General features: G+C 38.0%; 1 protein-coding gene across 1 annotated transcript in view; it reads right to left on the bottom strand.

Moving 5' to 3' along the window:
* LOC126428387 (pre-mRNA-processing factor 40 homolog B) overlaps window positions 1-27,930 on the bottom strand; it is a 184,904-nt gene that overhangs the window by 4,551 nt on the left and 152,423 nt on the right. Inside the window, exon 17 of the mRNA XM_050090312.1 lies at window positions 5,768-6,157. Within this exon, the coding sequence (XP_049946269.1) occupies window positions 5,786-6,157 (372 nt within the window). The 3' untranslated portion in view covers window positions 5,768-5,785. The remainder of the gene's footprint in view (window positions 1-5,767; window positions 6,158-27,930) is intronic.

The raw sequence follows: 27,930 nt of genomic DNA, 5'->3' as shown, positions 1-27,930 counted from the left end.
TTAGATATATGAAATTTCAGTTGTGAATAGCTGATTATCTGAAAGTAGTTATTCAGAGAAAGACTGTTTTCAACTCAGGTAGTGCTAAAAGCATTTTTCTCATTAAGAAATAATTAGCAATTTGCTGTCTTGATATTACTACATCTTTTTCGTCTCCTCCTCTCTTGCATTAAAGATATAAATAAATTACATGGAACTAAGGCAAACAAGCTTGTGAAAACAAATCAGCGACAGTAACATTTGTACGAGTGTCTTGCATATAATAACAATTTTGAGGCAATGTTTATAAGAACCAGGGTGCTCACCAACTATGAGGACCTTTAATTCATCAAAAGGTATGAGTCCTATATGAACAGTTCTTGTGTGAATTGCTAGATTGTTTTGGCAGACGTGTGCAATATTCTGGCAACACATCTGAGTTGTTACTATCAGGCATGATGATAGATTGCTTTGAGGCAGAAGCACTCACTCTGTACATGAGGACCAAAGTTCCTCCACCGCCGCCTCCTCCTCCACACCCGCCCCTGTCCTAAAGCTGACAGACACTGCACACTAGACTCTCTTTTACCACAATTTTAACAATAATGGCCTCTTAATGGAATGATTTTCACTCTGCAGGTAGGAGTGCACAACAGACTCAAACTAAGAATCTTTGCCTTTAGTTGGCAACTGCTGAACCATCCGGATCCAACTCGAGGCCCACCCTCACAACTTTGCTTCCCCCAGTACATCTCTCCTACTTTAAAAACTTCCCAGAAGTTCTCCTGCACATCTTCCGAGACTAGTACTCCTGGAAGGAAGAACACTGTGGAGAATTTTCTTAGATGCAGCCAAGGAAATTGTTTCTAAAATGAATCTTTCACCCTGCGGCAGATAGTGTACTGGTTCAGGGCTCAAGTACCAAATTGGCACTAAGCTTTAATCACCCAGAAAGTTTCGTATCAGTGTGTACTCCACTGCCAAGTGAAAATTCATTTTGCAAACAATTCCATAGGCTATGGCTATGTCATTCCTCCACAATACCATTTCTTCCAGGAATTCTAGCCCAGCAAGGCATGCAGGAGAACTTCTGTGGAGTTTTGGAAAGCAGGAGAGGAGTACTCACAGAAATAAAGCTGCGAGGGCAGATTGTAAGGCATGCCCCGATTCCTCAGATGGTAAGAAAACTGCCTGTGAAAAGGAGGGTCCCATGTTACAGTTCCAGCCGGGCACACAGTTTTAATCTGGCAGGAAGTTCCATATCTTTAATGACAGGAAATCTAATACTTTGAGCTGTGTCTATGTCCTGATATATGACAAGTCTACAATGCGTCCAGACAACAAAATGCTCTTTGGTGGCCCACTAGTGAGTCAAACACTTAAAACAAATGAGAAGTTCCAGCTATTGTTCACTTGTCTAGAAGTATGTAGGAAATTAGTGCCAATTCAGGAGTATTACCTTTTCACAATAGATGTTTACTCGCAACCTAAGGTGGAGGAAATGTGGGCGAGTGTAAGCATACAGGAACAGCAGGCAGCATGCTCAGGTGGTGCGTTTGTGGCACGTATGTGTTGTGCACAGGGGTATAGGGGTAGCTACTACAGAGAGATGGGTATGAATAAACAAGGGGCAAGAAAAGTATGAAGTTATTGCAAAGGGGAGTGATAAGAGCACAGGATAATTTTTAAGCAAACCAAATTTTTAATCTGCCACATACAAAGTATAAAAATTTCTCCCACTCCCATGCTGATACATAACACTGTACAGATAGTCCTGAAAATTCGTGACCTGAATTTTTAATAGCTACAAAAATACCTGAAATATTTAAAAGGAATAGCATGAGGCACATGCAGCAGTGAAGTATTTGTGCATCAACTATGTATTGCATCCGTGACATGTTTCTCATTTTAAATCCTACAAGTATTAAAAATTCACATCACAAATTTTAATAACTATCTGAAGGGGGTTATGAATCTGCATGAGGCTAGGAGAAATTATTTTAGACTAAAAACTACAATTTAAAGCATGATACATAAAAATTAATTTTTATTTAAATAATTATTTGCTGCTTTTTATAGTCTCATGTGTGTGAAATTTTTCTATCGATTTCAAACATTTTAATGAGATTAAAACACACGTGTGGTAAATTTCAGATTTATTACAGTTTCTCTCCACACGAGTCAACAAATATACTGCCCCTTCTCCATATACCTCAAGAAAAGACCGTAAAGGTAAAAGTTAGATCAAAGCTCATATAGAGGTTTACCAGCAATTGTTCTATCTGCTATCCACTCATAACTGTAGCAGGAAAAAGGGGAAATAGCAGTGGTACACAACACAGCAGACAAGAAAGCAAGTTAATACTCCGTTGTCATCCAGTTCTGAGCTAGGTTGAAAATTTCAAGTCTCTAGCTCCCTGGGAAATTAGTTTAAAATCAGTTGCAAAATTTGTATCAAACAGACATACAAACAATAGAGTAACCTAATAAATATATGGTATAAATGAGCAGTACTAAAGGCACACAGAAGTGGGGTTCTGACTAGCAGAGGCCTTAGCAGCAGAAGTGGCCAGGTTGTTAGACGATGTTGGCAGTTTGTTTCCAATGACTAGAGCCTTCCACAAGAGAGACTGTGCAATCTTAATAACTTAATTTCTCCAAAGGGTCAAAATGTATCATCTCAATACATCTTCTGTAATCATTAAAGCATTATGTCCTCTCCTTAGATGAGTAAAGCTGAACTCGAACTGTCCATATGGGAATATCCAGCTAATAAAAGTGCGATGGGCTATCGGTAAATGAATGCCGTACTATGATGGAGAAGCAGAAAATGTAAAAGCGGAGGCTAGAAGTACACACCTGTGCTTTAAGGCTACACCTTATCCCTGCTGTTTTTTGCACAAAGTTTTTATAAAATATTGCAATACTCTCTGCGGTTCGAGTTATGAGTTTGTAAAACTGAGAATCTCTGTTATTTCTGCAACTACTGAAAATGCCAAAATTTGGTTTTCCCACGCTTAATATGTAGGCAAATTATCAAAAGAGAAATTTTACTGGAAACAACAGCAAGCACAGTGCCAGATAATTCTCTTGCTGAGTATTCTCAAATTTTATTACAAAGGCAAGTTATCTGAAAAGGGACCACAGTTGTGCAATAAAATATTTGTGTGTGTCTCAATTTCTGACGAGCTCTAGAAGTATTTATTATTTATAATGTTGGTGTTACAGCACAAATACAACATTATATCCAAGACAACAAAAAAACGTACAGGGAGAAATTAATATATGTAAGAGCAAAAGTGGTAATATTAATGGACAAATTTAGAGTAAAATACGCTTCATACCAAGTTAGCACTCAAATTTTTGGTACTGATTGATACCAACTAACTAGTTAAGTTAACAGAGGTTATTAAAGTGGCAGAATTGTCCTATCTAAGTAAGCAGATTACACAGAAATGTGCTAAAGTAAGGAAGATATTGGAAATAGATTGAGACAGACAAGAGAAGCTCTGCTCAATAAGAGGTTGGTACATACGTAACGGATTATGCAGTGGTTTATCATTTTTAATAACAAAAAGTGAAATAGGTGAAAGTATACGATAACAGAAGCAAAGTCATTCCAGTAAACATGGCTTCACAATCGAGCCATTTCACGAATTAGCTGCAAATGTGTAGTTAAGAACCACTGCTGACTTCTCTATGAAATATTAGTGTACTTAGGAAAAGGTTTTTGAAGTGTAAACTTTCTGATGAAGTCCATATAATTTGGGCTCAAATTTTACTCATTGTCTACTTTAACAACAAATACACTACTGTTTCAGCACACAACATGTTACAATCTACTGTAAAATTTGCAACTGTTCAAGGTGTTTCATATGTCAGCCTTGCATTTGGCATGGCAGTACAATCATCTACTGCTCTAGTTCTTCAATCGTGTTAACAGGAGAGCTATAAATTTCACGATTTTGACTTCAAACAGAAAAGTTCAGATCTCAGAGGCTGAGGCAACAGGCCGTGCTCAACTTCCCCAGTTTTGGACCATTATTGGCATGTTGTGTGCCAGTGGCCCACCAATCATGTACCACTTTCCTCAACCACACGCCACAGGTGAAATTTGAGCCCAATAAGATGGGGACTGAATCAAAAAGTGTACATTTCAAATACATTTGTGCTAACTGGAGCAAAACTTCATAGTGAAGTCAGCAGCTGCTCATAACCACATATTCGTAGTCATCTTATAAAAAATAGTTTTCTTGCTTACTGAAATGTTTTTGCTTCTATTATGGTATACTTTCACCTGTATCAGGTTTTGCTACTGACCCTACAAACCAGTAGTTTCTGTGCTCGTACCCTGTCTAACATTGTAATGGTGGTTGGTTTATGCTGCTGGCTGGTAAAGGAATGCAATGTTAGATTTACACCGCTCTAGTGTGGGAATTATCAGTCAAAAACAATTGAGATTTGCAGGAATTGTTAACAGTAGCTCTTTATTACGTTTAAAACACACACGATCATTTACAATGAACTTTCAGAGTGGTACATTTTGAAGCTATCTTTGAAACAAAGTCCTGCACTGCAGTCTCTTCCTGTGAGTTTCCGATATTTCTATTATGGGACTGAGCCTGAAATTGTAAGTGTATCTTCTTTTGCCTTTTCAATGACTTGACAAACAATAAACACACTGAGCACTGTGAAGTGTCTCTTAAATATTTCATGTATCACTTTTCACAATGATAGTTTGTACGAGGGATGTTCTGTAAGTAGTGCAACACATTTTTTTCTCAGCCAATTTCTGTTGAAAAATTGTGTAATTTGTTGTCAGACATCACGGAATAGTCATGTTTCAGCCTTTAATAGTTTCATGAACATTTGAGTGGCACCATTATACATAGCCTTCAAAATGGCACCTATAATGGAGGATCATTCCAAGCAGAGAACTGTGATTGGGTTTCTTTTGGGAAAACCAGAGCATACCAGATATTCATAGGCACTTGCAGAAAGTCTACAGAGAGTTGGCAATGAAAAAATGCACAGTGACGTGTTGCACGAGTCATCTGTCGCCGTTGCAACAAGGTTGCACAAACCTGTCCACTCTACCAGGTGCCGTCTGGCTGCATACAGCTGTGACTTCTGCAATATTGGTATGTGCGGAAGCTCTCATTCGAGGTGATCAACGTATCACAGTCAAACATCTCGCTGCACAACTGGATGTCTCTGTTCGTAGTGCTGACACTCCTGTCCACCAACTGGGATACTCAAAGGTGTGTACCCACTGGGTTCATCACCACCTAACAGAATACTTCCATTTGTTTGGCCCAATAAAGGATGTACTCTGTGGGAAGCAGTTTGCGCACAACGGTGACGTTTTCAAAGCATTTAAGCATCGGTTCTGACATCGACCAGTAAAGTGGTACTGTGCAGGCATACAGGCCCTCATATTGAATGGAGATTATATTGCAAAATATGGTTTCGTAGCCCCGAATAAAACCAAAATGCTTCTCTCCCACTTCCCGACAATTATCTCAACACTGCATCAGCACAGACATCCCTAAACTTATCTGGCAAAGTAATGTCGCTTGTCATCAATAGGAGGCAGAGGAACGTAGTCTTATTTGGGAAACTACAACTGGAGAGTTCACTAGTGAGCACCCTTGCATACATCGACAGGGAAAGAGTGGGGTACGGTGCAGTAATTATGTAGGGATGGAAATATTAGCACAGGATACAAAGAAATTGAGGGAAGTACCAAACGAACTATTGTCGAGGTTTTTTAACTGTCCACACTCACCCGGCCGCGCCCCCGTGGTCAGTTCTCCTGCTGCAGCTGCCTCAGCAGCACCAGCCGCCGCTGCTCCAGCTCGTCCTCGCTCAGCTCCCCCTCCTCGTGGGGGGAGGCAGGTGGCGGCGGCTCCTCTCGCCGCGGCGCGCGCCCCTCCCCTGGCAACTCCTCCCCCTCCTCCCTGCCGCCGCTCCCGCTCTCGTCACCGTCCACCACTGCCCCCTCCTCCTCCGAAGACTCAGGTGGGTCCTCCGGCGGCGTGGTGGCACCCTTCTTCTCGGGGAAATGGTGGCGTCGTCGAGCTTCCTCGTCGGACACGTCGTCTGGCCTGTGGTGGTGGTGATGGTGATGGTGGTGGTGGTGGTGATGGTGGTGGTTCTCATCAGGTGACGCGGGTGGCTGAAAACCGATACAGGTTGATCAAAATAATGAAGTGGAATGTATAACTGTGGCTAATGCACTGAGCATTAAAAATATTTACATTGGCTTTGTGAAGAATGAAATAAAATAAATTTCAAAATCGCTGTACTTCCTTCGCGTCAATATTGCCTACACAGCAGAGCGAAAGGTTCATTCTGGAATCGATCGTGTAGGCTGTAGTTGAGCCTCAGCTATGTCCCTCCCTCCAGGAGTGTTTGTTCTGTAAGGTGTGCAGGACAGCTTTTGAGAGGTGCTGGTCACTAGTCAGGAGTGTGTGCAATGCCGGCTCTGGGTTCCAAAACAGAGCACACACTCCACAACAGAGCAAAAGATTTGTACTAGGCAGTAATGTTTATTGAAATCAGACAGTCCATTATTTCGTTTTATTCACACTGATTCAATAACAAGTCACTCTGAACTGTTTATTCAGAGAAGAGCAGTTGTATAGTAAAATGTACAAATCGGGAGGACATTCGTCGTCATCATCATCATCATCATCATCATCATCATCTGCAGTATAAACTTTCTAAACCTCCCCCAGTTTTTACTTCAGCAGATAATGACACATCTCATCTGAACTTGTGAATTTTAGAATGTGACACAGCTGTTCTTAGCATAAATGTTTCCCATACTTGAAAATGACTCTAAAGAGGTTGTGTGAATAAACCAAGAACATAATTGGCAAATGGAGCAACCTATTCGAATGAACACGCACTCGGCAACTGTCTAAAAATTCTCCATCTTCAAGGAATGACAACTAAACTACTCCTTTGTGAGTAAAAGGCTGGTAGTTGGCGATTTCAGTAGAATACCTATATTGTGTTTTACCTCTTTGTGAAAAGATGTTTCAGTCAGCAATTATGAAAGTCTAATGTGTTGTTCCTTAAATTCTGTAAGAACATTTGTGGTGGCACACAGGGGTTATGGTAAACTGCTTCACCTGTGCCCCCACATTGTTTGAAATATAATGGAACAGTATTCTGCATCTAGAAACTAAAGTGAATGACAGAAGTTCTCGCTCAGTACGAAAATATCTTCCGAGTAAAGAAAGTATTATCTACAAGAAACCATTACAGAAAAAAGGTAATTATGTTTGGAGCATCAAAGATTTGAGGACCATACTTCACTTCCCATTTCTCTACAGTGTTTTTGACATTCAATTACAACCTTTTTTTTTCTACTTGTTCTAAGAGGGCACAACTGCCTTGATAAATTTTAAGAAGAACAGGCTGAATTTTAAAATTGTACCACAAGCAATCACTTCTAATTTCAAGGGTTGCTCATTCTCAAGTGCATCTGTAACATATGCGGATACAAGATGCCCATCAAAAAGAGATCACATGCCATGCGTAGCTGCGAGATGGTGCACTTTGTCTACTGTGCTATGTACAGTTACGTATAGCACGCAGTTTCTCTTTCATGAGGACGATGCACCCACATCTATTGTAGGTGCACTCAAGAATGAGCAATGCCCAAAACAAGTAGTGCTTAATGAAGTATAATTTTAAAATACGGCCTCGTGAAACACTGTCTTTTTTTAACCTTATCATCATCTCATGTTACATAATCAAACTTAAAGGCAATAATAATTGGGCTCCTTCCTCACAAGGGTTTCTAATCTGGACCTAATTTTGCAAACTGAAAGTGAATTCTAGTTCCATACCATCTGTTCTCGTAGACAAGCCAACTTCTGTACAGTCACTAAATTCCACTTTTTTATATGCATGGTGTTCAATACTACGCTAGAAACTGGACAACCAATGCTGCACTGTATTTCCTAGATGGACATCCCATGCCTGCTGCTTCTTGCACTACCACCACAAAAATGTTGATTATAAAGTTGGAGATAACCAAGTGGCTGAAGGACCGATGAATATGGAGGGATGATCACTTGAGAAAGAAACAAGAGATGACTTTTTTAAAATTTTTACTGTTACATCATTGAATGTCCATGCACTTGCTGACAGTTATGTCTTTAGAGATTTTTAAAATTTTTACTGTTACATCATTGAATGTCCATGCACTTGCTGACAGTTATGTCTTTAGAGATTTTAGATAAGAAAAGGGTCGGGGGATAGGGAAGAGGGAGAAAAAAATTAGAGCTCAATATCTTACTGGTGTTGAGATCCGGCTTAAATAGGGCAAGGATAGAAAAGAAATAGGCTATGGGCTAGTTTAAAGAACAAATACTAACGTGGCTTTCAGGTAATTTAGACATGCCACCGAAAACTAAACTTAGGATGGCTGGGCAGGTATTCTACAGGGCTATTACAAATGATTGAAGCGATTTCATAAATTCACTGTAGCTCCATTCATTGACATATGGTCACGACACATCACAGATACGTAGAAAAACTCATAAGTTTTGTTCGGCTGAAGCCGCACTTCAGGTTTCTGCCGCCAGAGCGCTCGAGAGTGCATTGAGACAAAATGGCAACAGGAGCCGAGAAAGCGTATGTCGTGCTTGAAATGCACTCACATCAGTCAGTCATACAAGTGCAACGACACTTCAGGACAAAGTTCAACAAAGATCCACCAACTGCTAACTCCATTCGGCGATGTTATGCGCAGTTTAAAGCTTCTGGATGCCTCTGTAAGGGGAAATCAACAGGTCGGCCTGCAGTGAGCGAAGAAACGGTTGAACGCGTGCAGGCAAGTTTCATGCGTAGCCCGCGGAAGTCGACGAATAAAGCAAGCAGGGAGCTAAACGTACCACAGCCGACGGTTTGGAAAATCTTACGGAAAAGGCTAAAGCAGAAGCCTTACTGTTTACAATTGCTACAAGCCTTGACACCCGATGACAAAGTCAAACACTTTGAATTTTCGGCGCGGTTGCAACAGCTCATGGAAGAGAATGCGTTCAGTGCGAAACTTGTTTTCAGTGATGAAGCAACATTTTTTCTTAATGGTGAAGTGAACAGACACAATGTGCGAATCTGGGCAGTAGAGAATCCTCACGCATTCGTGCAGCAAATTCGCAATTCATCAAAAGTTAACGTGTTTTGTGCAATTTCACGGTTTAAAGTTTACGGCCCCTTTTTCTTCTGTAAAAAAAATGTTACAGGACACGTGTATCTGGACATGCTGGAAAATTGGCTCATGCCACAACTGGAGACCGACAGCGCCGACTTCATCTTTCAACAGGATGGTGCTCCACCGCACTTCCATCATGATGTTCGGCATTTCTTAAACAGGAGATTGGAAAACCGGTGGATCGGTCGTGGTGGAGATCATGATCAGCAATTCATGTCATGGCCTCCACGCTCTCCCGACTTAACCCCATGCGATTTCTTTCTGTGGGGTTATGTGAAAGATTCAGTTTTTAAACCTCCTCTACCAAGAAACATGCCAGAACTGCGAGCTCGCATCAACGATGCTTTCGAACTCATTGATGGGGACATGCTGCGCCGAGTGTGGGAGGATCTTGATTATCGGCTTGATGTCTACCGAATCACTAAAAGGGCACATATCGAACATTTGTGAATGCCTAAAAAAACTTTTTGAGTTTTTGTATGTGTGTGCAAAGCATTGTGAAAATATCTCAAATAATAAAGTTATTGTAGAGCCGTGAAATCGCTTCAATCATTTGTAATAACCCTGTATTCCTTCTCCAACCTATAAGAGTGGAGTATCTTAACAGCTGTGCTATCTTGTTGGTGAGTATTAGCGCAGTTTGGCAATGATGGAGGAAGAAACTCATCAGGGCCATAACACAAATCCTTTGCCTTAACCGCTGCATCATTGATGTGAGGGAAGAAAGAATAGAAAGTGATATTAAGCTTGGAAGCGAATACTGGGTTGTATGGATGATATTAAGCTGTATCAGAAAATAATTAGTGTGAAAGACATATTCAAATGCTAATATCTCAAGCTGTCACTATCAACTTCCTGTAGTGAAGGTATTTTTGTGATGCTTCACACTCATTGTCGTGTATAGAGCAGGGATCTTATAGGCGAAGTAACATCAAGAGTGTAAATTATTGAGGACGTAGAACAGAAACACAGGCTGAGTAGGTGAAACAAAAAAATACAACTAACATGGTAAAATGAAGCAGTTCACTGATAATATGAATGTGATTACAGTGCAGTTGAAAACAACAAGATGAGTAGCAGAAAGACATTTGCCTTGTTAGTGAGTGGTGAGATGAAAAGTTCAACAAACAAGTGGCTAGCTGACTAAAACTTTTGAAACTAAAAATCTCACAGGTTTTACATGCTTTGTTAGTGTCTTAAATAAATAAATGAGCACACGCAGAGTGTTGATTCACGTATACCTCTATGTGACCCAGGCCCCCCTATCGTCACCCACATTCACATGCAGTCCATTGTCAATGAAAATGGAATTAACTTTGCTGATTCTGTTATATTAACCATTCCACATATTTTTGTTATGTGTGTCCAGTTCTTTTTTTTTTTTCATATTAAATATTTTGTCAAACTCCAGAACACACCATTTTCTGCAATTACCATTCTCTTGGTACAACTGCCAGCCCTTTTCTCTTATTTAAAGGATATTTAGTGACAAATACATGGGACTCACTGTACTGAATGAACTCGACTATTTAGCTACCAGAAAGCAGAACTTCTGTTCTTAATTCCAGGCACAGTTTCAGCATATCATAAAACACTAAATAAATATGTAAATAACTGTTAAATTTAAAAATAAAATTAAGTTTAAAATCAGTTACCTAATTAGCTTCTTGTTAACATCACACATATATTGTAGTAAAAGGAAACATTCCACGTGGGAAAAAATATATCTAAAAAACAAAGATGATGTGACTTACCAAACGAAAGCGCTGGCACGTCGATAGATACACCAACAAACACAAACATACACACAAAATTCGAGCTTTCGCAACCAACGGTTGCCTCGTCAGGAAAGAGGGAAGGAGAGGGAAAGACGAAAGGATTTGGGTTTTAAGGGAGAGGGTAAGGAGTCATTCCAATCCCGGGAGTGGAAAGACTTACCTTAGGGGGAAAAAGGACGGGTATACACTCACTCTCTCTCACACACACACACACACACACACACATATCCATCCATACATATACAGACACAAGCAGACATATACAGAGGCAAAGAGTTTGGGCAGAGTCTTTCCCTCTCCTTCCCTCTTTCCTAACGAGGCAACCGTTGGTTGCGAAAGCTCGAATTTTGTGTGTATGTTTGTTTGTGTGTCTATCGACGTGCCAGCGCTTTCGTTTGGTAAGTCACATCATCTTTGTTTTTTAGATATATTATTCTGTAGTAAGTATTATGTTGATTGGATTTAAAAAGGGAACAGAAAATCCGCTTTATGTAGTCTTCTAACAGCTACACAATTTTTTTAGTACCCTATACTGCCATCAAGCTCTTTTTATATACAATATTCTAACTAACAGACCATTCCAGGTTACAATCACAAAGCAACACTCCTGAACATTCTCTGTCACTATCCTTCTCTGCAGCCAATGCACACACAGCGACTGACTAGAAACAGAAAAGAGCCTCACTTTTCCTGGTTGGCTATGTTTGTTCCCAGTCAAGTTAACACTAGCTAAATTTCAGAATACTGCAGGAAATCACTACAACTGCTACTGCATTGACTCGTTACAGATTTGTTTCTGCAGAACAACAGCACCGCAGAAATATAGGAACTACTACAATGGAGGGCTCTATGGAAAAGACATGGTGCATCACATATTGTGTCTCAAAATTTGTTCGAAGACAAGGCAAGAAACATAGTACTTCTTACCACACACATTTTAGGTAATAGCTTTTGACAGTAAAACTGAATATTAAGGGTATATATAAAATTACACCAAATGATGTTCTTCTCATTCACTCCTTTCTATGGTATAAAAAGGAAGTAAAATGGATCTTTGGAGAAAAAAAAATCTTCCAGGACTCTATATTTGCAAATAATAACGTTTGTTTCTCACATTATTGGCCATTATCAGCTATAGGCCATTTTGAAGTAACTTGACTGTATAAGATCATGAAGGCGAGTTATGCAACATCAAAACATCAGACAATTACCACTCTATCTAAACATCCACAAGATCAAATTACACAATATATTGCAGAATCCATAGGCATATTGTAAGCTTTAATACTATGAGAGATAAAGAGTGTCCTTGTCCAAGCAGAGATTAGATTACGTATTAGAACTACAGTAATAACATATTTCAGACCAACACCAACCTCACCTGGGGAAATGATACTTTTAAATTAAGCAGAAAGGTTTCATTCAGGCACAGAACAGAAGCTGGTGTTGAATAATTCAGTTCTATAACCAATGGAGGAAGTTGCTTTACTTGAAGATATTGGACTCAATTTCAAAAAAATGTTACCGAACAAACAGCATGATATTATAGTTATTATTTTAGCAAGGTTATTAATTTCTTACGTGTGTATGTTTCATAGTAGCTAGTTTGCACATCTCACACTTACCATTAATATTTCTAAACTACATGTTAGGCCTTTCTCCTAGAAACCACTGTGGATCTTGGGAAACCATAAAGCCCTTAGTAAACACTGTTAAGAGTTATTAATTGCTCAGCCACAGACCTCTTCCTAACAGAGAAGTTGACTATCTCAGGACAATGGCCTGTTCCAAGTTTTTCCGAAGTTCCCACACCAGGACTTATTTATATTCATCTAAATGATCAGTGTTCACAGGTCTTTGTGCACCCAAATTACAAAGTAAGACTTAAGTAGCTTCAAGTGGGCACTTCCTGTTGCCCACTATCTGACAGTCCTACCAGAGCAACAGTGTAGCACAGTGTGACAAATCTTTCCTGTTTCGAGAAACTTTTGACAGCTTTAGATCCTTCACTGAAACTGGTCACATTTGAAGATAAATGCTTGCAAACTACTGATTTCTGGTAGTCCTTTCAACCTTTTGTTCCTTAAACTTTGAATACTGTGCCTGCAGCTTATATGGTTTTTTCCCCTCTCCTTAATTATGTACATGTGGGGCAAAAAGCCTCACTCTTTGTAAACTGTTAGAGATTTCCAGTTCCAACTCTTAAATGTTAATGCGTCTCTTCCATGATATCACTCACACAAAGTCATATCGTGTAACTTTGTGCTGAAGTCCATGATTTAACTACCTGGCTGGCATCCTACCAGCAATACTTACTGTTGTGATACAGAGGCATACTCCATCCTTAATTCTACAGCACTCCAATACTTGTGTACATATCAAGTTGCTGTAATATTTCATTGGGATCCGATATTCAAACTGCAGGTAACAGATCATTAAATCACCATTTCATTTCACCTGTGCTCTCTCATCTTTCAGTGTTAATCCTTTCCGTGATATTTGCAAGGTGTAAACATGTGGCAGATAAGTATTTTTGTTAATCGTGCAGTTTCAACAACGTGAGAAATTGATGAGCGCTAATATAAAAGTACTAACTGAGAAGATTTCCATCCTGCAACACTAGCTTCATGCAGTGCCACTTTTGGATAAATGCTCCTCAGTTTTATTGCTGCATCAGATGTGTTTTTATTCACAATCTTTCCATGACTCCCTCCACCGTCATCGCCAAGAGTTAACTGTCATTCAAATAGGCCATGTTGTACTTTCATATGTATTTGGCCGAATTATGTGGTGGTGCTGTCACAAAGTCACGAAACTTCCATAACCTCTGGCAGCACATGGAAATTTGTAACTTGATAAACTACGTATGAAAATACTGTACAGTCTTTTAGTATGACTTAACTTCAGATGGTGACAGCAAAAGTAGTCATTGAAAGCTTAACTATGCAAACAAATCTGACACAGACACAGCAAGAAGACCAAGAAAAATTTATCCAAGAATTGCATTCAAATTGCAGCATATAACTGGCTTCAGAATGTTGCATGGCAGTAACAATTTCTGCTATGTGGCCCTGCCTTTAGTTAAACATCGCTGTCTACTGGCAAAACAAAGGCAAATTCAGAAAAACTATGTTACACCTGTTTGTCAAATCATTTTCTTTATAAGTCCACCTTTTACAGTACACAGTGTGAAAGAACAACACAGCAAAAAATGGAACTATTCCTCCAATAAAGTGCATACCATAGACTTATGAACTACATGTTATGCAGGCTTTTAACATGCTTTATTGTGTGCACTGTTATCACAATGAAATGTGTTTGTTTAATCAGAAGGGAATTTCTATTACTATTAATAAGGCTCAACAGTTTGTATTAGGGATTTAAAATTGCTAATTGTTTTTGATTGGGTAAAATGTGCCTAAAAGTAGTGTTAACTCTCAGGTAAATGATTTGAAGTATATTATTTCCACTGGGACTGTATAGTCACTGAGAAAACTGTGCATTTATACAATTGTTGGCCAATTATTTCAGCTAAAGAGCCATTTTCAAGCGGACCTTCAAAAAGCAACATTGAACATACAGCCAGTATCTACAAAAAATGTGTAAAGCATCATACTCTTTGGAAATTTAAAAGAAACTTACTTTGTACAAGATGAGACAATGGAAAATCCAGCAAGGAATAATAACAATATTAAGAAAAGAGGCACAACAAAAAGACTGTCAAACAAAGTCTCAGCCAAACAGGCCTTCATCAGAAAACACACACACACACACACACACACACACACACACACACACACACACACACACAAACGAGAGACTGTTTTCATGTGTGTGTTAGTTGCGTTTGCGTGAGCATTTGTGTGTATGTCTATTCTGATGAAGGCCTGTTTGACCGAAAGCTTTATTTGACAGTCTTCTTGTGTGCCTACCTGTGACTGAGCATCTCCGCTACATGGTAAGTAGCAACTATCCTTTTCATAATTTTGTACAAGATGAGCAAGACAAGCAGTATCACAGCAATACAGCAAGCAATACCATCTTAACAGAAAACAGGCAGGAATAAGTAAAGTTGAAGTAAATTGTGGGTAGGATGCAAGGTGCATTCTAATATATACCTATCTACATATCTAATGTCATAGACATATTGAGCCCTGTAATTCCGGACATCATTTTTGTAGCTCACCCAAATAGTAATTATTTGAATACAATACACCAACTGCAGCCTCCAAAATATGAGTAACAAAGCATGAAACTGTGAGATGAATACTGTTCTTGTATGATCAGACTGGTTCTAAACATATAACAGTCAGAAGTTAATGCTGAATTAAGGCCATTGTTATAAAATCAAGTCAGGGCAAGCATTTACTGTGTACTTTATCCACCTCTATTATATTGATGCAGAAACAAATTTACACAGTGCAGTTTTGGTTCTAGGACAGAACTGGTTAGCATCTTTCATCTGCAAGGAAGCATGGATTATATGTGAAATTTGTGTATTGATGGTTACTTTTGTCATCAGTAACCGTGACAAAACAGTAAAATCTGCACTAGAAAACAGGATGTTTAACATATACTTCTCGTTATATTTCTGAAATGTCCCGTATGGAATACAAATAACGGAAGGTGCTCACCATACTGTTGAAGCACTGAGTGGTCAACAGGCACATAAATATGGCTGAAATCATCACTCTGCTTTCAGACAATGTCTTCACTAGGGCCAGACTGACTGTGTAGCCAGATAGGATAATGTAGCTGTGGGCGTGTGTTTTTTGGTTAGTCTAGTCTAGGTCTAGTGTCTGTCGCAGAATATTGTGCACTGGTTTGGCTCGACAGTACTTATACTAGTCACATTACTAAATCTATCTATCTGTCTAATAACAGGCACAATATCTCCTTCCCATTTGCGATGAGAAAAATCACTCATTAGAGAACTCAAAAAGATCGAGAACAAGCCTTTTCTGCAAATCCACTGAGACGTCACCGACAGTGAGGACCAGACTGTGCTGTAAGCATAGAAAAAACAAACGCCTTCTGCCTTTCGTAATATGCATTCCCTTGCCACCACCATTCCAACTAGGTTTGACAAGCATCGCAAAATCTGGTCTACCCAAACAGAATATGAACAAACTATGATAGATGTAGGTGGGGAAAAACAGCTTCTTTCAAGTGTGACTGTGGAGCTTTTAGGCAAACCATAAAACATATAGTAGAAGGTTGCCCATGACAGCCTTCGCTGGTGACTGCGCCAAATTCTGCATGCTACTGAAAAGGCTGTAAAATGTTTCAGCAATGATATATTTTATGTATATTTATATCCATTATTTTTCCCTTTTATATGGGCCCTTATTGTAGATTATTTATATGTAGCTAATTCATGTGATTTACTACACCATATGCAAAATAAATGTGTAGGTCAGTTACTTCCGAGGACAACATTGTTTGAAACATTTAGTGACTCAATGTGCCTGCCCACCGCTCAGTCATCAACTTTATGGTGAGTGATTTCTTATACTACTTCCATTATCTCAGATTTAAATTCACCATATAGCAAAAGTAATTTCAAAAGAATGAATCATATCTATCAAGGAAATGAAATAATATCCACCACATCACCATCTACTACTGAACTCAAACTACAGCTTCTTACTACCAGTTCAGAATGGTCTTTTTGCATGTCAGTATGAACCTAAACACTAACAATAACGACTGTATCTCAAACAACACAAATGTCAAGTGTGTTTTACACTGTCAGGTGTGAGACAGATCTACAACTCTGTACACATCATACCCACTCTCGCTTTTTGTTTTGTTTAGCACTACTTTGATGTCATACTAGGAAAACAATAACAGAGGCGAGAATACAGTATGAGGGAACCATTGTACCATGTCATGCCTCCAATGACAGTACATTTAAGAAACTGATTGCAAGCTCACACAGAACAAAGACGGGAGGTGTCAGTTGGCTATGTCCATTTTAAAAGGAACCATCTGAACATTTTCGTTAAGCACTTTACCAGAAATCACAGGCTACATGAATCTGGACCTGACTCCTTCCAAGTCCAGTGCTGAATTACTACGGCCCTTCACATGTTCCGAGAAAGTATATTTATATATGCTTACACAGCTATGGAAAAATGGAACATTAAATTCAATTTTTCCTGTTCAAACTGTATGTGTACTTATGAATATGAAGTTGCGGGCACTTTGTCACATTATGACCTAGACACACATTTTTAGTCATACCTTAAAAGTCACCACTTTAGCAAAACTAGCAATGCCTCAAGAAATATCAGATCTGAAAGAAACACCAGCAACAAAGTGTTAATGTCAAAGAAGTGCATCACAGATTTATTGCAAAATACCTCTGTCCAATTACACCAATTTAAAACTGCATCAAGACTGTAACATTTTGTAGTTTGCACAATGAAATTAAGCATGCTACAAACATTGAACAAATGTTAGTGAAAAGAGCAGCAGATAGCTATCACTACAATACCACTTTATTGGTAGTCTGCTAATTTTATTCACACTTTATTACCACATGGGACAGTGCACTGATAACTCTCATTTGCAAGTATTCAATAGTGAACTGCAAAAAATTAGAAGCAATGAGAGTTCCTAGTCACACCTTGTTTGAACACGCTAAGTCAGGTCTTATCGGCTGCATCTGCATTCTGCGATACTGTTATAGTCCTAAGGTGAAAACTACAAATATCATTACCATGCAGTATGCATAATTCAAAATTAAGGCACATTATCTAAATTAACCCAACCAACTTTACTTCGTTGAATATGGAATATCAACTGCATAAAAATCATTCTAAGACAACTTTTTACAATGTCAAGAACAAACGAGATTCTATGATCTATAATGCCAGGGGCAATGCTACAATGAGGAAAATGCCTTGTGACTGGAAGATGTAATTTGATATGGGTGGCTGCCTGTTTGATCATTTCTCTATTTGTATCCAGCAGCTTCCACACTGAGTACCCAACAACTACTGTAAAATAAATATCTTTCACTGCTTACCATTTTGAAAGGTGAATTACTTTTAACGAGTATGTGCACATTTTAATAAGTAAATCGCATGTTACAACCCACTTGTGTTCTTTTTATGAAAATACAATGAAATTGTGTGCGCACATTTTTGGAAAGGACACCTAAGGCAACAAAACAATATACGAAACAAAGAGCAGTACAATTTATCACTTGTAATTCTTCTTGAAACTGACACATGGCCCAAACAGCCACAAGTTGTAACATAGATCAGTATTTAATCTAATAATTTAGTATGAATTATCCTCCTTTCAAGCATTTTTATAATTTTTTGTAACACGTCTGATCTGAATAGAGAACTTTCTATTTTCTGATCTGTAAAAATGTTTTACTCGAGATGTAGAATTTCCTAAAAATGAAGTAATTTCATTTTGCATTCATAAGTAGTCATCTGGAAAGCCTGAGATTTAATGTCACAATTCCTCACTCCAGGTTACCGAGCGAAGTGGTGCAGTGGTTAGCACACTGGACTCACGTTCGGGAGGACGATGGTTCAATCCCACATCCGGCCATCCTGATTTAGGTTTTCCATGATTTCCCTAAATTGATTCAGGCAAATGCCGGGATGGTTCCTTTGGAAGGGCACAGCTGACTTCCTTCCCCATCCTTACCTAATCTGATGAGACTGATGACCTCGCAGTTTGGTCTCTTCCCCCAAATCAACCCAACTCACTGCAGTTGGTTGATTAAGTTTCAAGTAAACTGTACTTTTTCCTGTAGGTAATTCATATATTTTCTCTTTGTTGAGAACATTCCACACACTTTTTGTTTTCTTTTTTATGCATTCTATAGAGAGAACTATATTGACGATTTTCTCACCCCCCCCCCCCCCCTTTTGCCAATCTAATCATACCTTTTATACTGTATGTAGTGTAACAAGCTTTGTTGAAATTCGGTCTAAAGGTTTTGCTTTAAACCTACTCAAATTTCTTGCTGGAAGCATCTACCTTATAATAAGATGAGGGGAAGAAAGGGGGAGGGGGACATGTGTTTGAAAACCAGGGTAATTGAGACTTCCCATTTGGTTTTCAGGCACACCAAGTGTCATTAATTTACATTTATGAGTAGTCTTGGATGTCTGAAGAACCAAAACTTTCAGCTATCTTGTGAAACAGTTACAATAGGATTGTAACATAACTGTTTCCTTCAAAAACATTACTTTTAAATCCCTATTTCACAAAAACCTATTTGTACATCCATTAGAAACTTACTTCATTTATTTTAAATGTTAAGTAATGACTAGATCAAACACAGATTTCTCTATTGATAAAGGAGACTTTTCTTATTGCTTCACTAAAATTAAAGCAGTAGATTGTAGTTTTATCCCAATTCCCTGTTTGGTTTGCTTTCGGACGGTCATACATGGATTCCCCAAAAATGTTTGGAGCGGTAATGTATTCAGAAGTGGCAGTTCAAAATTTTTCTGAAGAATGTGCACTTAAAGACAAGACAAAACTTGTGCCTCAAATGAAGTGTACCTAAAAAGTAAAATTATACACTCTATTAGCAATCTCTCTAGATACTGAATTATGGCAAAATGAACTACTTTCTTTCACTGCTGTTAATTGAACTGATGCATAAGAACACAAACTTAAGTGCACCAACATTTGAGAAGCATAAAAAGTAGTTAATGCCTTTGATCAAAAAACTTAGTGCAAAACTGTTTCATCTATTAAAATGTTGTACTAACCTGCATTGCAGTTACAGGGCAAAAACTGCCGCTTGTGATTATTATATCAATGCAAAAAAAATTATATGTCATTATGTGGGAGTGAACAAAACTTTAACATCCACCAGCAAAGTGCAAATAAATGTGTGCAAGGCCAGCAATGTAAAATTTAAGTTACATACAGATTAATACTGAAAGGAAACACAAAGAGCCTCACCCTAATTTTAGACACGACACAAGTAGAATGGAAACTGATAAACTATATGCAATCTATAAATCCCACATACTTCAATCAAATGAGGTGTACAAAAAAAGGTTGGATAAACAAATATCTGGTTAGCATCTATTAATTCCATGTGCCTTCATTTCTGCATCTGCTATTGATGAAAATTTCAATTCAATATTTCAGCCAAACAAAATGAAATGTAACAGAAGAAGGAAGATTGTCAGCAGCACAAACCTTGAAATCTATCTTTACAGGTAATGGACATTTGCAAGCTCTAAACACCCTGAGTGTTTTTGCAGTGACCTACTGGCAAGTAATTCAGTAGTGCACACTGTTACCAAAACATTTGCTCTCATAAAATTATCAGAAAATAAAAACACAACATATGATTTCAGTAAGAAATGTAAAGAGTTGGACAAACAAATGGAAAATAATTAAGATGTATACTATTTAGAAAGATTCAATACTAGTACTTGATTTCTGATTTTACAATTTAGATACTTTATTTCCAAAATGTAAACTTTACAGAGACACGTGTATATATTTACAAAAGTTCATTCTGAGTAGGCACTAAAATATTTACAAAGGAAATTTTGTGTTTAACAGTATCACATAATACATTAATTATTTCTGGACACTACTTTATCTGTACAAGGTACCCCAAACACACGGACTGGCACTTTATTGAAACGTCTCCATTGTGTGCAAAAGACATGTTTCTACCAATTCATTCCCAGTAAGCAGCAGATGAACATATTCCTTAATGAAAAGTTTCTGAGTACTGACCAATCAAGACTTTTCAGTGATATCGGGTTTTTTCCTATAAAATTCACAATGTACATAAAAAAAATTCATAGTCACTTCTCACCAAAGTAAACATTTAAGTTAAAAGGTATTATTTACAATAAAATTTCTAATACATATCAGAATAGTGCATTTTATTAACTACACAAAAATGCGACTTGTTGAAATTGCACCGATATTTTCAATTCCTCCCGGCACGTGTGCACTTGCACTCTCACACTCTCTCTCTCTCTCTCTCTCTCTCTCTCTCTCTCTCACACACACACACACACACACACACACACACTCACACTCACAGTTTCTTTCATTTTTCCAACAAACATGGCTTTGTCAACTATCTGAGTTGTGTAGAGTTTATGCTGCAAATATATTATTGTGTTAAAAGTTGTGAAAATGTTGGACAGCAGAATAAATCTGATTTCTACAAAGTACAAAACAAATAGCATCTAGGAATTGTTTACACACAGCAAACAAAAAAATGTGACAAGCCATTTTGCAAATGTTTACATTTTGCGTAAATCATAGAGTTAATACAGTGCAACATAATTCAATTCCCCTAGTATAGTTAGAGATTTACATGATTTACCAGGAAGATTTATTTTCAGCTGCAGCTGTAGAATAATGGCAGACAATACAAGAGAAAAATAGTTTAGCTAAAATTGATATGTCCAGTTCTCACGGCCCTGTTATCTACAGAAAATCTGTCTTTTCAAGTAGCACTAAAGCCATTACAATTTTGTCATGCCCACATGGAAGACAGTCTAATAATTTAGAATCTGTAGATCCAACTATACAAGTCACACCAGCAAAGCTAATAACTGCAGTCAATCATTCCTCTCTTGGTGGAACTAATCTCTGATGAGACAATAATTATACTGAGAAACTAATATCACAGAAGAAATCTGTCCATTTGAATTAGAAGCACAAAGGAACTTGAAAGAAAACAAGGTGAACAATTTCAAACTAAAGGAGATGAAAACAAATAATAAAATTTCCCTCAGCTTTGTTTATTTGTGTAAAAATATTATTTGTGATTGATTTCGAAACTATCAGCTTACATCATCGGGCACCTTTTCTCAATTAAATTTAGCATCACGCTCCCACAAAGTGCCAGACAATTAAGCATACTTTCTTCACAATCAATCGTAAATAATACTTCTACATCAATAAACAAAGCTGAAGGGTAAGAACTAATTTTTACCTATCACGAGGAGCTAAGTTTTCTACATCCTCCATTGCCATGAGATGAAGAAAAATCAAAGTAACAAAAGCGCTGAAGGACAAGAAATATAAGAATTTTTTTTAAATTTAGGACATTTCCAATTTAGAGCAGTATTACAAATAATTTGTTACAAAAACTGGCTGATTTTAAACCACAGGTGCATATATGAAGCACGGTAGTTATATCTCACAGTATTGTACATTGCTTATTTGCTAGTTCATGTTTTTGTAGTTCGGGGTGGGGAGCGGTAGGTAGGAAAATGTGTTACACGAAACTATGAAACATACCTTCCAGTTAACTATGAACTTACCTAACCAAACAAACTTTTCAGCCCAGGATATCAAATGTATAATTGGGTGCTCTAGACATACTTACTAGCGGTAAATTGTGCACTGTTAACTGAATACAGACAACCCAAAAAGTTATCACTGAAGCCTCTGTGTAGTACATCAACAAATGGTATACTGGTAATTGTTCGCACAACTTGGAACCAAAAAAAGTTATTTCGAACAAACCACGGACAAATATAGTTAGATACGAGGCACTTTTAGATGAACTGAAGTTCAGGACAGCTGTGGGGAAGAGTGTCACAGTAAAAATGAATTTTTTCCCAGAACTGCATTTTAAGAAATCTAAAATGCAAGAATTTTTTTAAATGCAAGACCTGTTTATTCATACTTGTCACAAAACAATGAAGTCACTATTGGCATGGACAACAGAAAGAAAATACAGAATGTGGGGGTATCGGGAAGTGTCAATACTGACTCAGACCGCTATCTGTCACTTAAAGTGCATTTCACTCCATTGTGCAGAAATAAAAATGGCTATACTCAAAAGTTCTGACACTCAATCCACCCCATTCATAAGATAACACTGAGGATAAAAAAGATTGATCTCATCTACAGAAGGCTACGACAGATACGGTGAGAACAACATGCAACAAGGTGATTGAAGAGAGAAGGCAAGCACAGCTCAAATGGAAAGATACCATCATTATGAGCACCAAAATAGATTTACCAAGCTATCAAATTAGAGGTAACTCGCTGTTCTGCCCAAACACGTACCCTCCAGGGACCAAATGGGGAACAATCAGAGCCACACATCAGCACTAGCAGAATATTTAAATAAACTCCAACTCAAAGGAATCTACAGAGAAACTGCACTTTAAATCTGTAATGAACCCAGACAGTCTGCCACAGACTAAGAGGAGACACACATGATTGTTTCAAACTCTAATCCAAAATAGCAGAAGAGAAGGGCAGAATCATTGCAGAGCTGTGGAAACAGGCAGATGAGGGGTCAATCCAAGGAATTTTATAACCGAACTGGGCTAGTCGATAAGACATTGAACCTTGTGGAAGCTACATTTATCAATATGATCCGTAAAGTATAATTCAGAGAGCTATCAGGGAAATTCTAGATCAGAACTGACAATAGATGAAAAGACTATCTATACCCAATTTTCTTTACATGCCTGCTGTAGAAAGTTATTCACGAATGAATGAAGAACCTACAGTGAAGAACACACTAGACTGAGAATTGATTACAAAAAGTTAACACTCATCCGACAATTTGCAGATATCACACGTTTTAATGCCCAGTGTAGAGCAAACTCTTCTTCAATGACTTAGCAGTTGAGATGACGACTGCCAACAACAAGTACCAGAGATGCACCTGGTGCCATCCAATCAATACAGAAGACTAACACTTGCAAATACCTTAGAGAATGGACAATCCCAAAAATAATAATGATTTGGCCATGAACAACAGGTGCACTGAACTGGGGACAGCCTACCACCTCTGTAAGAACATTTGCAGATACAAATCCTTTCCATAATGTCATCGTGAGACTTTCAATACTGTTTAACTTAGAATGAATGAACACAGTAGGAAAATGACAACTTAGGAAACTAGGATAGAAAGAGTCTGAGAAAAATCATAAGGTCTGTTAAAGAACATTGTGCATACAGAATAAGACACAAGGAACTCTTGCACCATAGTAATAATTGCACATGGCTCAAAAATCAATTACAATCTTTCAACTGGACACCAATTCGATGTAATCCTACCAGAAATGGAGCTACATTCAGTGTGGAATCTGAATCACATGTTGTTCCTGATAAAGCTTCACATTACTGCGAGATGAATGACCAGTATTCGACCCTGCAAACTTTCAGTTTTCAGTCACACACTTTGTCAACATAACCTGTGTCAAGAGAAGGCTAATCTAAGTGGTTGTGCGGTCCAGATGGACAACAGAAGACTCATGATAAGGATCTTCAGCACTGTTTCCAGAGGGAAAGCAACCATCACAAAATGAATGAGACTAGTTACGAAAGGCCTTGAAATTGACCTAAATGACATTCACAATGGGGATCAGTATGCAACAGTTATCAGAAGGCCTCTCCAGTCACTGACATCAGTAAAAATGTAACTGTGAAAATGAATACAGTTCATTTGGAAATATAAAAAAAAGGTATAGCACCAGGACAAGAGAGAGTAGTGCGTTAAGAGGAAAGTTTGACAGAATTATGAACTCTGCAGTCCAATGTAGGTCTAAATGGAATGGTACAAACATCGAACTTTTGTTCAATATTTCTTCCTCATGAGTAATTATAATAAAATGTTGGATTCCTACACTAAGCATTTAAAACTCTGACAGTAACTAAAGGGCTTGACTTAAGAGTTCAGGAAACAAAATATAAAGAGTATCTTTACAGGTTTTCATGGTGACTTCTGTGATAACATCTCTCACTACAGTTCTGAGGAAGTCTGTAGCTTTTGACAGCTGCCACCACCAACCACAAAGCAAGTACTCACATTTCTATGATGTCCTTACAGAGTGGCAAAAGAATATCATAAGCTCCATCCAAAGATGCCAAATGATCACATATATATGGAAGTCACCATAATAAGAATGAAACAACAATGCAATTCCCAATCAGGCCAATAACTAGAGTAGTGTTTATTGCTCTTTGGTACTACCCCTACACATACAACACTGGTAAGAAATGAATATTTATCATTTAAAGGGGGAAGTATATGGGACAAAAATTGTGGCACCCACTATATTGCACTGTAATCTCCATCTTCATATGTGTATTCTAGCTCTCTCATGGCAAGATAGTTAAATCACAATTCTTTGAATGCTTGTATATTCACTAAAAGCTTACAGAATACCAATGAGAGCATTTTATTAGCAGTTCTCTGAATCCAGACAAGATAAATGAATGTATTATAGTAAGTAAATAACTGAAATTGTCTTCATGTCAAAGGAAATAAGGTCATCACTAATTTCTACTCTAGGATACAGGTAAAGCTGTCATCTTCCTAAAGTTCATTTCCACACTGTTGGAGGCAGTATGCCATTGGCTTCCTCAGATATTGAACTGACTTATCCAACCAGTTATAGCCCAACATAACTAAACCATTGTATGTCTAGGCACTTCTCACACCAACAAACATTGCAGTAGGTGAAAGAGGTGATAAGTGACAAACAGAAACCTCAGCACTGACTGGGGATGAAACCTGAGACCTATAGATTTGCAGTCTGGTATTCTTCCACTGGGTCACTAACATGAAACTAAATAGATGTTTACACAACTTTAAAAATGTATGTGGAGAAACACTTAACAAATTATGGCAGAAATTAATTTGTTGCTGTCAAATTGCTCTCTGTCTCAAAAACTTGTTCACAAACATCATTTTTATTTATTCTTGGTTGGTCAAATAGTGAAAAGTTGTCAGTACTAGCAAAAATCTTACTTTGTGCAGCCCCTGAGCAATCTGGCCTAGTCAAACATTTTCACACTGAACAAGACTCTTGTCATGGAATATCGGTATTTCCTGAGAATAATCTTATTTCCTGTGGACTGAGAAATATAGCTGTGAAATACATTAATACTTATTTGAATATAATAGAGGGAAACATTCTACATGGGAAAAATATATCTAAAAAAAACAAAGACGATGTGACTTACCAAACGAAAGTGCTGGCAGGTCGATAGACACACAAACAAACACAAACACACACACAAAATTCAAGCTTTCGCAACCAACGGTTGCTTCGTCAGGAAAGAGGGAAGGAGAGGGAAAGACGAAAGGATGTGGGTTTTATGGGAGAGGGTAAGGAGTCATTCCAATCCCGGGAGCAGAAAGACTTACCTTAGGGGGAAAAAAGGACAGGTATACACTCGCGCGCACACACACACATATCCATCCGCACATACAATTGTGTCTGTGTATGTGCGGATGGATATGTGTGTGTGTGCGCGAGTGTATACCTGTCCTTTTTCCCCCTAAGGTAAGTCTTTCTACTCCCGGGATTGGAATGACTCCTTACCCTCTCCCTTAAAACCCACATCCTTTCGTCTTTCCCTCTCCTTCCCTCTTTCCTGACGAAGCAACCGTTGGTTGCGAAAGCTTGAATTTTGTGTGTATGTTTGTGTGTCTATCGACCTGCCAGCACTTTCGTTTGGTAAGTCACATCATCTTTGTTTTTAGATATTTTAATACTTATTTGGATTAATACTTATTCGTATGCATTGACAGACTTTTGTAACTAGTGAAAGAGAATATATTACGGATAACTAGTCTCTTATGTGTGTCTGTTGCTCTGTTATGTGTGGCTGTTGTGTTTTTTAAACTTATGAAAAAATGCTACCAACTTATGCACCAACCTGTGTACCTAGCAGCACAATGGTTTACACCAGCTGGACTATTCTCACATCGAAACAATGTGAAACAGCCACTGCTGATCAAAACTGGTGCGACCTATGTGCTGAGTACTGATAAGTTTTCAAAGAACATTTTTGAAAAGGGAAATGGAGATCTTTGTCAGTGTTACTAGATTTTCTTCCTACTTCATAATTAGAAATACAACTCACTACACAAGACCAGAAGAGGAGGAGAGCACACTTTAATTACTAAGTAAGTAGTCACTGCGAAAAATAAAACAAAGGTCACACAGTACAACAGTTAACAATACAGGAAAGGGGACAGTTGAAGTTGAAAACAGGACAGAGCACAGAAGATGTTTTACAGAAACTGTGTTCATAACTTCTGCTCCTTCCAATACTTAACAAATTAGCACCCATATTATTTCAGCCTCAAATATGGTGGTTTTTGTCATTACATATGGCAGGAATATAAAATTACAGAAAAATGCAATGGTTGGCCTGTATCAACTTGGGGTACCGTCGATAAGATACAATATAACTGAATAAAATTGCCCCTCGCTTTTGGAACCATTAGTTTCTGTCCCAATTTCAAAAACAGAAAAGGGCTTATCTCTTTATGTGTATGTGTATCAGCAGTACTGGAATTTTGCTACTGGTAAAGCCATTCAGTTTCTCTGTAAATTGGCAGTTTCCTCAAGTGAATTTTTTTTACACGTAGCTCTTTGAGAACTAGAATGTGACTGATGTAATGGCAATACAGGCTTTTAGAATTATGCTTTTTTCTCATGAGATGTACTACTGGAAAGAAATTAAGATTCAAATACACAATGATGGTCTGAGACACAAGTTTCATCTCAACACCAACATGTTTATACAAAGTGCAAGGATGTGAGCATGTGAATCTATCTGACACAGGTTCTCGATTAGTAAATGTGCTTTTATGTGGAGAAGACACAAAGTTTTGATGACTTACTTTCTGCTTCAATTACATGGCAGAAATGTTTGTCCACCTGCAGTTAATACAAGGATCATTTTTAACTAAGTACATAAATGACTCCTTAGCTATTAGCTCCGTTGCAAGGTATAGCAGAATGGTTGATTTTGTAGTGTTCAATTACTGAGACCTAAGAGTTGTCTTTACAACAAACATTACTCCCCAAATACTTTGACAATTCATTGTAAGATACCATTAAATCAAAACTGACAAATAATTCTTTTGGCAAGAGCACAGTAAAAGCAACGCATTATGGACTATGCGCATTTGTACTAATGTAGTACAGA

Source organism: Schistocerca serialis, chromosome 12, assembly GCF_023864345.2.
Source record: "Schistocerca serialis cubense isolate TAMUIC-IGC-003099 chromosome 12, iqSchSeri2.2, whole genome shotgun sequence".
Taxonomy (NCBI): domain Eukaryota; kingdom Metazoa; phylum Arthropoda; class Insecta; order Orthoptera; family Acrididae; genus Schistocerca; species Schistocerca serialis.
The sequence above is the reverse complement of the archived record's forward strand: the minus strand, read 5'-3'. Positions and strand labels throughout refer to the sequence as shown.